General features: G+C 45.0%; 2 protein-coding genes across 5 annotated transcripts in view; one reads left to right on the top strand and one right to left on the bottom strand.

Moving 5' to 3' along the window:
* The window catches only part of PTRH2 (peptidyl-tRNA hydrolase 2), a 2753-nt gene extending 2532 nt beyond the window's left edge, over nt 1-221 (bottom strand). Inside the window, exon 1 of the mRNA XM_027691066.1 lies at nt 82-221. The gene's annotated coding sequence lies outside the window, so the exon portion shown is untranslated. The remainder of the gene's footprint in view (nt 1-81) is intronic.
* Nucleotides 1-12277, top strand: part of VMP1 (vacuole membrane protein 1) — a 60303-nt gene that overhangs the window by 714 nt on the left and 47312 nt on the right. Inside the window, exons 1-5 of one of the 4 annotated variants that reach the window (XM_027691058.1) lie at nt 334-446; nt 2898-3017; nt 7129-7230; nt 9516-9651; nt 11877-11967. In XM_027691058.1, the coding sequence (XP_027546859.1) occupies nt 7155-7230; nt 9516-9651; nt 11877-11967 (303 nt within the window). In that variant the 5' untranslated portion in view covers nt 334-446; nt 2898-3017; nt 7129-7154. Of the gene's footprint in view, nt 1-333; nt 447-937; nt 1040-2897; nt 3018-6567; nt 6773-7128; nt 7231-9515; nt 9652-11876; nt 11968-12277 lie in introns of those variants that run through there. The other 3 variants (XM_027691059.1, XM_027691057.1, XM_027691060.1) reach the window with 3 other exon arrangements.

The raw sequence follows: 12277 nt of genomic DNA, 5'->3' as shown, positions 1-12277 counted from the left end.
TGTGCCTTCCCCCTGCCTCCCCTCCAGGAATTACTGTGCCTTCCCCCGCCTCCCCAGCAGGAATTACTGTGTTGTAACTACCAGCGTCCTCGATCCTGTGGACTGCTCGTGGTTTTTGGGGTGGTGAGGCCCAAATCCGTGGAGATTCTTCATGTTTCTTTTCTCCTTAATCCCCTTGCTGCGTTTGTCTGGTTTTCAGTCCTCTGCCCAGTGTCCTCTGATGTTTGCGGGAGATAATAAAGCAGCAAGATTCCCGGTTTTATTCCAGTTGTGCCCCCCGGATGTTTGGCAGGTCATGCAGGTGACCCGAGGGAAGAGGTGATAAGTGTTTGATAGCAACTGTTTGTCTACAAAGTGCTGTGAATCCAGGTTATCCCCTGGTTATCCATACATTTCTTCCAGGCTCTCTGCTGTCCTTGTTTTCTCTGGTCTGTGCTTATCAACAAGTGGGTATCCTGGTTTAGTTAATGGTGAGAATGTGGGTTGAAGTGGAGAAAGTGTGATGTTACTCTTTCATGCCTTGGAGCACCTGTGCTGTGTTTGGGCAGTGGATTTTGGTGCTGTTCTGCTGCCAGGAATTCTCTTCTAAGATTGTTTCACCTGACAGACAGGTCGATTTGGGGGTGTTGCTATTAGAAATTCTGTTAATTTTGCTCGGTTCCTCCCCTCACTGGGGGCTCTTATGCTTTGTAGCATCCTACCTCATGATAGCCTGTATCAGCTTTTCTTAATGCTTTCATTAGCTCATTGAAACAGGCCAGTCCTCTTGCTTTCAATCCATTTTTCCTGCACCATGGAAGAGCCCTTTCCTTATTCCTTACTGGGTAAGTGACAGTTGTCATGGCTTCATCCCGTGTTTTCCACTGAGGGTTTGGAAACCCACGTCTCCAGTTGTGCAATAGGAGGTGAGCTCTGCTGAGTAATTTGAGCTTTGCTCCGTGTCCTACTGAGCAGCTGAAATCAGGGGTGTTTGTAATTGCTGTGGGGAAGGGGAGGAGGAGGCTCAGTGCTTTTCAAGTGGGTGGTAGCAATGAGGAAGGTGAGTACGCTGGGAACAAGTCTCTTACTTGAATGTTTGCATTGTTTCCACCTTAAAGCCTTTTTTCCTGTGATCTTCTGAATATCTTCTGAATGTCACGGATGTTTCTGACTACCCCTCTGCTCAGAATTATCTGGGTAATCAGTGAGTCTTTGAAAATCTTGTGTTACTTTAAAAAATTGTGGGTTTAAAGCAAAAAACTGCAGCTCCTGATGTATGGTGATGGGAACCTGCGAGTTGGAACTTTAACTGCTGTTCCCTGTGGAGAAGTGTGAGCTGGGTGGACTTTGCCATCCCCTGAGGACGAAGGGCACAGCCTTGAAGCTGTTGCAACACTGAGCTTTTCGTCCCCTTGTTCCAGGGTGAAATACAGCCCTGAAACCCCCAAACCTTGCTGGGTTTGGTGCTGCCCTGACCAGAGGACCCCAGGAGACAGCAGGATGTTATTAGTGAGGCAGGTAGTTGTTCAGTGTATTTAAACTGATTAAAAGAACATTCTCCTCTCTGACAGGGCTCAGAATCAGCCTCTGTGAGCCTTGTCTGGGCAGTGTGTCCTCACCAGGGCAGGTGGAGGGTGTGAAACCTGAATTGGTTCCACTTAGAGGCTGTTGATGTCCGTGAAAAGCAGGACTTGTCTCAGGAGCTCATTTCAGGCACTGTGTTCTGTGGGCTTTGTCAAGTGCTTCTGTTCATCCCCTTTCATCTGTGCTGTGCTCCCTCTTCCAGGAGCAGCACTCTGGACATAAATGACTGGGCAGGTTCAGGCAGCCCCTTGTGAGGAAACTCTCCCAGCACTTTCAAAAGAGGAAAAAGGCAAAGTTCCTGCACTGGCTGGAAGTCTGGTGGTGATTCTTAGGGCTGGGTTTATGTTTTAACTCTTGGTTCTTTCCTAGTCAAACTTTAGCAGGCCTGTTTTGTGCAGGGTGTGTTTTGACAATTCCTGGGACCTTTCTTCCCTCTGTGTCCCTGGAAGCACAGGGAGGATGACAGGAGAGAGCTTGACTTCACCTCCAGAGCTCAGGATGCATCTGAGGGCCGAGACAAACACCTGGGCAGTGTCTGGGCATGGATGTCTGAACAACCCTCTGTAATTAAGGATATGAATTATACTGTGTTTAGTCACCTGAATATTAAGTTACAGCCTGTCTTCCAGTGCTCTGTGGCCTCTCTCTCCAAAGCCTTTCTCTCTGCCCATCCCAGTCTTTCCAAGCCATCACTTTTGGTGAAAGGGCTGCTGGGGCACAGTGAGATCCCTGCAAAAACCCAAACAATGTGTATTTTTAATTTCCTACCATCTTTCAGGACAATTTAGTATATGTGGAACGTTTAGTAACCTCAAAAGAAATTCCGTTGCATCCCTGAAACTCAGGTTACAACAATGTTAAATGAGTCCTTCCTAAAACGTGTCCCAAAGTCTTTTTTTGGGGAAAAAAAATGAAAATTTTAATTCTAAATTGTAAGAGGATTCTTTTGAAATGGTATTTGGTAGGAATTGGAAAATAGGTCTGGTGTACAGAGGCATAACCCACAAAATGGAAACCTGTGGTCTTTAACTGAATTACTTTTCCTTTGAGGGATTAAACTATTTTAGTTAGAAAAACATTTTGAGTATGGGAATAAATGCACTCCTATCAAAATAACCCATTATAGCTAAATCTGTGGGGATTTGGACCATCTTTGAGATGTGCCCTAATTTATTTTAATTGAATGCTTCCCAGAGGTGTTAAAGGACTGGGGGGAAAAAAATCAAGCAGTTACTTTTTTTATTTCCTGCTGCCTTTAGGACAGTTATTAACCTCCAAGAGAGGGGCTGTGTCAGTTGTGTCACATGATGGACAAGTGTCATCTTGCTCTGCAGGGACAGGAGGGCTGGAAGAGGAGCCTCTTCGGGCTCGAGAGCCGCAGAGCTGAGCACGGAGGTGGCTGTTCCACTGCCTCTGGATCCTGGGGAAGGAGTGGAGAGGGACAGAGCTGAAGGGTAGGTAATGTTTCACTTCAAAACTGATCCCATCCTTTACCTAAACGTGCTCATGTGCCAGGCAGCCTTTGACTTGGGAGGGAAATTGCTCTCCAAACTTAATTTATTCCCATTTGCATTGTGGCTCTGTAGAGCATTTGATGGCTGAAACGAAACCCTGGCACAGGTTACCACTGTCTAGTTTAGTGCAGCTCCTTCCCTGCCTGCAAAGGCTGGGCTTTAATCTTTTGTTCTTGTGTAACTGAAGAATGGTGATGTAGAGAAAGAAGAAGGAAGGGTTATCAGAAAAGCTGAGGAGAAAGAAGCAGCAGGATTGGAGCATTTGGCTTAAAATGCAAGGAATGACAGGAGACTGGGAATGGGTGTTGTTGAGGTGGCTGGGACCAAACATCAGCAAAATGCTCTGAGCTGTAGCTCTGGTTGTACCAGAGACTGTGATGGAGATGAGAGCCAGGGCTCCAGGACCTCTTTAGCAAAAAGAATGAGTGATTCAAACAATGTCTGGGAAAGCAGTGGGATCATTAAAACAGCCTCCTTGTTGTTCCAGCACGTTGGAGAAGAGTCCTCCAAAATCCTTAGTGCAGAGCAAGAGGCCACATTCTGCTCCTCCAAGTGAGAGTGCAAACACCCAAGTGCCTCATCTAAAACTGTTCCTTTTTGCATGAGTGCACCCAACACTTGGGTGCTGCCTCAGCCTCCCCAGAGCTTCAGAGAAGAGACTTTTGTCCCTTTCTCTGGTTGCAGGGAGCAGACACTGCAGTGCCCAATTTTGTTGTGTTCTCCTGCTCTGAGAGCTTGTCTTGCTTTGTCTCACTTATGCTGAGAAGTGCCAGTCACAGTCACCATAAACCCTTCTTGTTGACCCATTCCCATTTCTGACTGGCAATAATTGTCTTTTTTATACTTCCTGGTTTGGGTTTCACTGGAGCTGAGTGCTGTATTGTGGGCTCTTTGTCCAGCCCTACAAAGCAGTTCTTGTGTGAGCACAGCTCTAACAAATGATCTAAGCCACCCTGATACAAAAACTGGTCACAGTTGTTTTTCTCTCTCTTTTAAATAGTTTATTTTTGTGTTTGCTGGTAACTACTCCATGCAGTTGGCAAACTTATTTTTAGGGATGGACTCTTGCCTTTTTTTCAGTCAGCAAGTGAAGTTCTGTTTAGCAGCTGGAATTTAATTTCCTGTGGTGAGCTCTCATGGATTGGGTGTAGACTTGGGAATATGGGCTCAGTTAATGAAGGGTGACTCCATTTTGGGGCAGACTCCCACTCCAGTTAATCCCTGTGGGGAGGAATTAGTGCAGGACTAGTGACTCCAACAGGGATCAATCAGCACAGCAGATCAGGAGCCCTGAGCTTGCTGGATGTGCCTCCTCCAGCCCCTTGTGCTAAGATGATTTAAGTATAATTAGCCCTGGGTAAACCAGGGAGTGATTCCTGAAACCAGGAAAGGTTTGCTCTCTGAGTTGCCACGTGATAGGTGTCCAATTCTCCCAAGTCAGCTGGATTTTTAAATAGGAATTTTTGGAGCTTTTCTGCAGGGTGGGTGAACCTCGAGGCCTCCTTCCCAAGTATTCCCCCTGCACAAGTGTGGAAGGGGATTATTTCTCTGCTTTACTGTAAATGTTGACTTGTGGACTGGAGGAGGTGTTATGCAAAGCTAATCCTGGATTAGTGCCCTGCCAAGCAGCCGGGGAGAAGTGGCTCTGGGAGTTGAGCTCCTGAAAGCTGCCACACCTATGGAACAACACCTGAGACCCCCAGGCACGGAGGAATTTCATGGAATTCAGTGGGATTTGTGTTGGGCACAGCCTGGCTTTTAGCATCAGGTGTGGAGAGCAGTTTGCATTCCAGTCAGTGAACTTCCTTGGAATGTGATGAAGCTGAGAGCAGAGACCAAACCAACCCAGACTTGAATTTTGCAGGCTGGATTTGCACCCGGAAAAAAAAGATGGATTTCAAAATGAGGAACGTGTGGCTCCCACTCAAGTTTTTGTTGCCTTTTTTTTTAATGTTTGCTATATTTAAGTCAACAAAACGTGACTGAAGTTCCTTAAACCAGAACACTCTTTTTTTTGTGTGGCTGTGTGCACATCCCTGGATGGCTTTTGCTTCCTGTGGACATCAGGGTTTGTATCTGTGGGGGTCCAATCCCAATATTCCCCTCTGCAGTCTGAGCTTTGTGTGTGTAAATGTGTGTGATGCCTGTGTGTGATACACAATGTGGATATATAAGCTTATATTGGATGTTTTCTTAAATAGATATTTAAATATATAGCAAAGATAAGCACGAGTAAGTGCAGTCAGTAGAAATAAAACACTCCCCCATCTCCAGGGACTCTTGTCCTGATGGAATCAGGGGATGGCTGAACATTTGATCCTTGTATTGCCATCCTCAGCTGAGTGCTGGGGTAACTCCCCTGACTTGCAGAGTGCCAGGCTGCCCTGAAGTGACCTGAGGAGAGGGAGAGGATCACGTTTCCCTGGAATTTGACAGTCAGTTGGGAGCAATCCCTGGGTTGCAGGTGATTGCAGTGATGCTGTAGAGCTCCCACTGCAGCAGCTCATTCCTCTTGTCCTTGGCTGACTGTGGAGCATTTTTCACGAGCAGGCTTTTTTATTACTGTGTTTTATTGCCTTTTTTATAACTGTTTTATTAATTTTCTAGGTGGTTTGGGTATTCTGAGGCTCCAGTTGCAGTGAATAAAAACTAACATGCCTGAGATTAGTTTCTGCTGTCTGGTTTAACTGGGCAGAGCTCTCTTTCTGCACATTTCATGTCAGGAGGAGGTGATGGAGGAAGGACTCCTTGGGACTTTGATGCTTTTGACTACTGACTTTTAACTAAAACCCCTTTAATAATCACATTCTGTTTAGCAATTTTGTGTGTACTACAAGTAATGCACAAGGCTTGTACCTGTTTGGAAGAACATCTGTCTAAAACTGACTTGTGAAACCCTGGAAATATTAAATGCAGTGTCTGAATTCTTCGAACATTTTATTTTAAAATGGTGACAAAATTATTGCAGTCTGAATCAAGGGGGTGATCTCACTCCTGTTTACCAAACCTGAGTTGCTGCTTGGCCCTTGAGCCCAGCATAAATCAAAGGGGAAGTATTTCTTCTGTAGAAGTTTAATTTCCTCCACTGGACAGTTTTATATAACCTGTCATTTTAATATTGCACTACTTTTCTTTCCAACAAAAGCAGCGTTATCAAAAACTGTAAATCACGTTTGCTTACAGGGAGAAATGCAGTGCAGATAAGATGCTTTAGCTCTGGGGGACCCTCTTTTCCAAACTAGAATTCCAGACCCTGTTTTAAGATTCAGGAGAGGGTTTTTAAAGCAGGGAGTCTGACTGGCCACTCTCTTTGTGTTTGATTGCATAAGAATTGTCAGCACTTCAGGTCTGAGGTGGTTTTTTTTGAGGAGAAAAAAAAAAAAGAAGCTCTTGCAACATTCTGGTTTGTGCTGGCTTTTAGTTCTTGCACTATTTACTCTCCTGGATAAGGGAAACCACAGCTGTTCTGTTGGGGTTTTAGGGCTGAACCAGCAGAGAGAATGGACATTTTCACAAGGGTCTCCCCTCACACAGCTCTTGTCCTCTGAATTCAGAGTTTGCCTTTCCTGGTTTACAGAGATCAGACTGTGCAGAAGAGGAGCTGCAGCTCTGTATCTTAGTTACCAGCTGAGGGTTAAGCTTTCAGGCTGGGAGGTTTCTGAGCTCTCCTTGCACACCTGAAGCTCAGTGCCAGGGTGAGAACCATCTGAAGCACCTCTCCGAGGGCTGGAGGGAGGTCTGTGGGAAGCTCTGCTGCTCCGGCAGCCCAAACAGTGGGTTGGGTCACGGAAGGGATTGTTAAGGAGCTTTTGTGGGGTTGTTACAAGTGAGGGAGTTTTGTCATTTGAGTGAAAAATTTAGAATTCCGTAGGTGGGAACGTTTGAATCTCTGTCATTGTGGGAATTGAATCACGTTCTCCTGTTCAGTGGTGTAGTGCAGGGTAGCTGGGATTTGGGGTTGGGAGAACTGCTGGATCCTTTGACTGGGGAGTTCATGGAGCCTTCCTAACCAAAAGCAGCCACTGTGCTCTTTGCTTTCCCCCTGCCTTAGATCCCCAGCCCAGAGTGATCTATGAGATGGCAGAGAATGGCACAGACTGTGACCAGAGACGCACAGCAATGAGCAAAGAGCAGCACAATGGCAACTTCACAGGTAGGTGGGGGCTCACCTGGGGTGCTCAGCTGGGCATTTGGGGGTCTAAAATGAACATAACATTGAAAAGGAGTCGATGTGGGTGCACTTTGCTGGGGCCCTGAGCAACCTGATCTTGTGAGTGGCACGAGGAGGTTGGAGTGAGATGGGCTTTGAGGTCCCTTCCAAGCCAAACCAGTCTGGGATTCTGTGATTCAGTGACTTCATCCCCCCATAATGTGAAGGGCCTCAAGGCCTGAATCAATCTTGGGAGCCTCAGTCATCCCTAAGCCTCAAGTCTGCAGGATTTATGCATTGTAAAGCCATGGAATAGTTTTATCCTTCCATTTATGTTCCCATCCCCATTTCTCTGACTCTCTTTTCTCGTTCTGTAGTTCAGCCACATTTCAGCCCTGTAAAGCTGCCTTGGGTACCAACAGGGGCTGCACCAGGGCTGAGCTAAAAACTTAAACTCTGTTGGCAGAAGTCAGGCTTTGTACAGCCCCACCCTTTGGCACTGAAATGTTAGGACTTGGTCATAAAAATCTGTTTTACTCTGGGAGAAATCCAGTTATTACTCTCCCAATTTCTGGCTCTTCTGTTGAAATTCAGCTTCACTGTAATTTATTGGGTTTCCATGATGAATGACCAACAAAACAGTTTTAACTGCTTCCCCTCCTGCCTTGCCTCTGTTTTTCCTGCTGGTGTGTCTGGAGTGGCCTGAGGTTAATGTTTGGAACTCATGGAAAATAACCCAAAGACGTTTTATGGAAGAGCTTTGTGTCACTGGGTAGCAAAGCATGGAAATTAGAATCATCTCGGTTTGTTTCCTGTCATCCTTCGGATGTGCCAGTTCCATATTAATTAAGTTTTGTAATCAAGTGATTTCTCAAGTTGTGTGCAGTCTTACCCCATTGTCTTTTATGACCTTTACCAAAAACAAGGTCGTAAAAACAAGGTTGGAGCGTTTTTCTTGCACGCACTGAGCGAAAAAGCAGAGAATTGAAACTCATGAGGCAACAAATGCAGCAGAATTTAAATATTAATTGTGTGTGTGTGTGTGTGCAAGGAACAAATCAAAGCCTTTTTTACTTGAAGGCTTAGATCATTCTGTAACTGTGAGGGAATGTGGGTGTTATCCAGGATTTGCCATTGTAGGATTTCTGTTAGTTCACCTAAAGCAGCTGATTTTTTTGGGGAACACAAACTGGAATGGGCTGTGTGACTAACCAGGTGTGCAATTCCTGTGCAAATACCTGATAAGGCAGCATGTTCCAGTTCCTGGGATAAGACTGAAACAATCCATCTTGACTTACAATGTGCTGAGGATTCAGGTTAGATTAATATTTTAAATGCAACAGCTTTTTCCAAGTCTTAAAATGTCTGAATATTACAGTGCCAACCAGAACACGTGTGTTTTGACTGTGTAGTAAGGGATGCTTAAACAAGTTTGGTGTCTGTTTGGATACAAGAGTTACTTTTGTGTATTTTTTCCATTGTTCAGTGGTATTTTTTCCTCTTCTCAGAATTCCTTTTCTTTAAAAGTTGAAGAATTATTACTGCTTTTTAGCCTGACCTTTGAACAAGCCATTCTGAGCTGAGAAATAGCTGGGGTTTGGAGTTTTATTCAGCTTGTTTTAAGCACAAAATAACACTTTTATTAGAAGAACCTTTCTCCTGTACTTGTGTGGCAGAGCTGTGTTGAGCTCTGTTACAACCAAATCAGTAAAAACAGCTGCATGTGTAGTGTCAGTGCAAGGAATATATATAAAAATATATATATAAAAGCAGGTCCTTTCCATGGGAGCACCCTGGGAGAAGCTGAACAGTGTGCCCAGGCTTCCCTGAGGATCCTGCCTGGGAGGCAGGTGCTGTTATCCAGTTACAGGGAGGCTGCAGTGGATTCAGAGCCGTGTAATTCAATCCAGCTCCGTCGGAGAACTCCGGAATAGCTCCCTCTCAAAAGTTCAGGGTGAAACGTGTTCTCTGCAGTGCTGAAGTCACATTTGACCTGCTGGTTTTAACTCCTAGTGCAGGAAAGGCTCCTGGAGATGCCAGACCTTTGGCACCCTGAGCTATATTTTTGAATCATTGTCACCTACATGGAGGAACATTCCCGAGGCACTCGGAGCAAATGCTTTGTGAGAGTAGAAAAGATGGCTGAGAGCTCACGTTAACTTCCTAACAAATTTAAAAAAAATCAATATATTTTTGGGTGGAATAGAATCTGAACTGCAAACCTGTGCTTTTACTGATTATTTTTTTTAATTTATTTTTATTTCTCTTTGTCTTTTTTGCCCTTGCAGATTCCTCTGTGTTGAGTGAACGGAAGCGAAGGGAGCGGGAGGAGAGGCTGAACATTGTTCTGTGGAAACAGCCGCTTGTTACCTTGCAGTATTTTTGCCTGGAAACTCTAATAAACTTGAAGGAATGGACCATAAAGTAAAGATCATTTCTTTAACTTCTACTAAGCGTTCTGGGGAAACCCATGCTCTGATTCAGTAGGTCATTCTGACATCTCACTTTCCCTCGTGATTCACAGCTTGAAAATTCTTTTTTTTTTTCCAGAAAATGTGTATTTTCATCCCTTAAAGGTGGCTTTGGAACACACCACACTTGTAGCTGTGCACTCAGACCTTCTGCCTAAATTACATAGTTGCAGTGAGGTGTCCATGGGAGAAAACTGCAAACTGGAATATTCCAATTTGAAGGAGTGGGACAGTGTTTAGGGATCCTTGAGGCAAGAGTTACTGTACTTGTGGCTGCAGTGTTAAATACTGACCTGTTAATGTAGGTGTTGGTGTCACTGAATGATCTCCAAACAGCTCAGCCAGGGCAGGGGTCAGGCTTAGGTGGAACTTGCTCTGCTGTTTATGGTGCTGCAAAGAGGACTTTGCTTCTCCGCGGGTCCTTTCCCGGCAGGAAATGATTTATTGAAGCACTTTCCCTGAGTGTTATTTTCACACTGGATAAAATTGGCTTTTATTCCAGTGAGAGAATCTGTGAGGAGCAGTCCTACCATTCCCTGCTAGTGCTGAAATGCAGAGCTGGTTCTTAGTGCACGAGGCTCAGGGGTTTAGGTGCCAAAACACGAGGACAGTGCCAGGAGCAGCAGCCACACAGTGCCTGTGTTAGTGACTGGGCTCTGTTGTGTTTGGGATTGAGTTTACAAACATTTTCCCAGTGAGAAGGCAGGATCTGATCCCCCTTTGGGTGATTCCAGCCGTGGGGCTGCTCCTCTGCACAGCGAGCTCAGGCAGGTGCTGAAGGTTGTGCTCAAACCTCTGGCCTGGGTTTAAGGTGCTGATACATCAGATTCACCCAGAGAAACTTCTGCTTTCCGTTTTCTTTTGAAATTATTTGTATGAAAAAGCCCAGGTTTATGTAGTGCAGTCTTAATCCCCTTTTACGCCCCCCAGAAAATCTCCTTCTTTCCCTCTGTGCATTCTTTCAGCTCCCATGAGTTGTCTCTGAGAACTGTTTTATTGGGTCTGACATCAGCCGTTTCTGACAAACCCCCAAGCTTTTATTTAAACCCAGCAGAAATAACATTTGAGGATTTATTTTAAGACCTCAAATCTTATTTGGCTTCCTAGACATCAGATTCTGTTACAGGCAGCACTTGCCTCCTCTGCTGAGCAGCACATTGGTGTTGTCTTTACAGAAAATAACCCTGACTATTATAAGCTATTAAGTTGAGACCTCAGATTGACTCTTAATGATCTCCTGTGTTCCATTGCATCAATTGTGACTTAAATGGCAATCACTTGAAAATCCAATTGTCATACTAATGCAAGCAGCACTAACTTTAATTTTAAAATAATTTGAGTGCTTTTTTCAGTTTGCTTAATATGAAACATTTGTGACTGTTTTCCTGTGTTGTCTCATTTCTGTCTTTCCCTGTCTGATTAGATAAGTTATGTTCACAGTTTGCTATTATAGTCTGAGAATGTTAAGTGATGCTCTTGCTTTTTTAGATATCATTAGTGACAATATAAAAGAAAATAATGTATTTGCTAATCTTCTGTGTGTGGCCACATAAACATCAAGCAGAAAAAAAAACCAGTAAAACCAAACAGGCTCAAAAGTGATTTGGTAGCAAATTACACTGGAAAACATTTTCTCCCTTTACTGCAGTAACTTCATAATTAACTAAATGTATTTATTAAACTTGGAGCTGCTAAGAGATTATAATTTCAATAGATCAGGGGAACCAAACCAATGTAAAGGGGTGTTCCTCTTTCCCTGTGCTTGTGCCCCCAGCACAGCTGGGAATTGCCCTTGGGAATCCCCTCAACCCCTCCTTGCCCAGGGCCTGCTTTGCCACTGCTCAGGGCCTGTGTCTGACTCTTGGCTGCAGAGGCTGAATTGTTTTCACGTTTTGTTTGTCTGCAGACAGTTACTTTGTTTTCCTTTCTTTAAAAACACCAAATTATGTGAGGCTGAACTTGGATCTCGCTCCACGGCCAAGCGGAGATCCCCCCCCCCACAAAGAGTAAAGGCTCCCCAGATATTTTCCTGGGGGGTTTATGCTTTCATTAGGGCAAACTCCTCATTGCCACCATTCCTGCTGACTGCACCCAGGCAGAGCCAATCTCCAGGGGCAGCTGAGTTGCTTTGAAGTGATGGTCAGGATAATGAACCCTAATTGCCAATTTGTCTTTAAGATTGTGGCACCGGCGGAGCATCTTGGTGTGTGTTTTACTGGCACTGGCCACGCTCACAGCCACCTATTACATCGAGGGAGCTCATCAGCAGGTAGGAGACTTCCAAGCTGCTTTCCTGGGTGACTAATGCTCCTTCTCCCTGAATGGGATCTTCGTGGAATTATAATAATGTGTCTTTTGAACTGCTCGCTGAGGGTTCGTGTCGTGCCTCCTCCGCTGTGTGTGGATGAGTTGTGGCTCAGGGAGGATGAGCTGCATCCTTTGGTCTGTTCTGTTGGATCTGTGGGTGTTCCACCTCTCGTCTGCTCTGAGTAAGCACAGCTCAGATGCTGAGCACTCCTTCACAGCTGCTGGGAACAAGTGGTGGGAGCTCTTGAGGGATAACCTTAAACTGAGTCATG

Source organism: Neopelma chrysocephalum, unplaced genomic scaffold (genome assembly GCF_003984885.1).
Source record: "Neopelma chrysocephalum unplaced genomic scaffold, ASM398488v2 Primary Assembly neopelma1_82, whole genome shotgun sequence".
Lineage (NCBI taxonomy): Eukaryota > Metazoa > Chordata > Aves > Passeriformes > Pipridae > Neopelma > Neopelma chrysocephalum.
The sequence above is the reverse complement of the archived record's forward strand: the minus strand, read 5'-3'. Positions and strand labels throughout refer to the sequence as shown.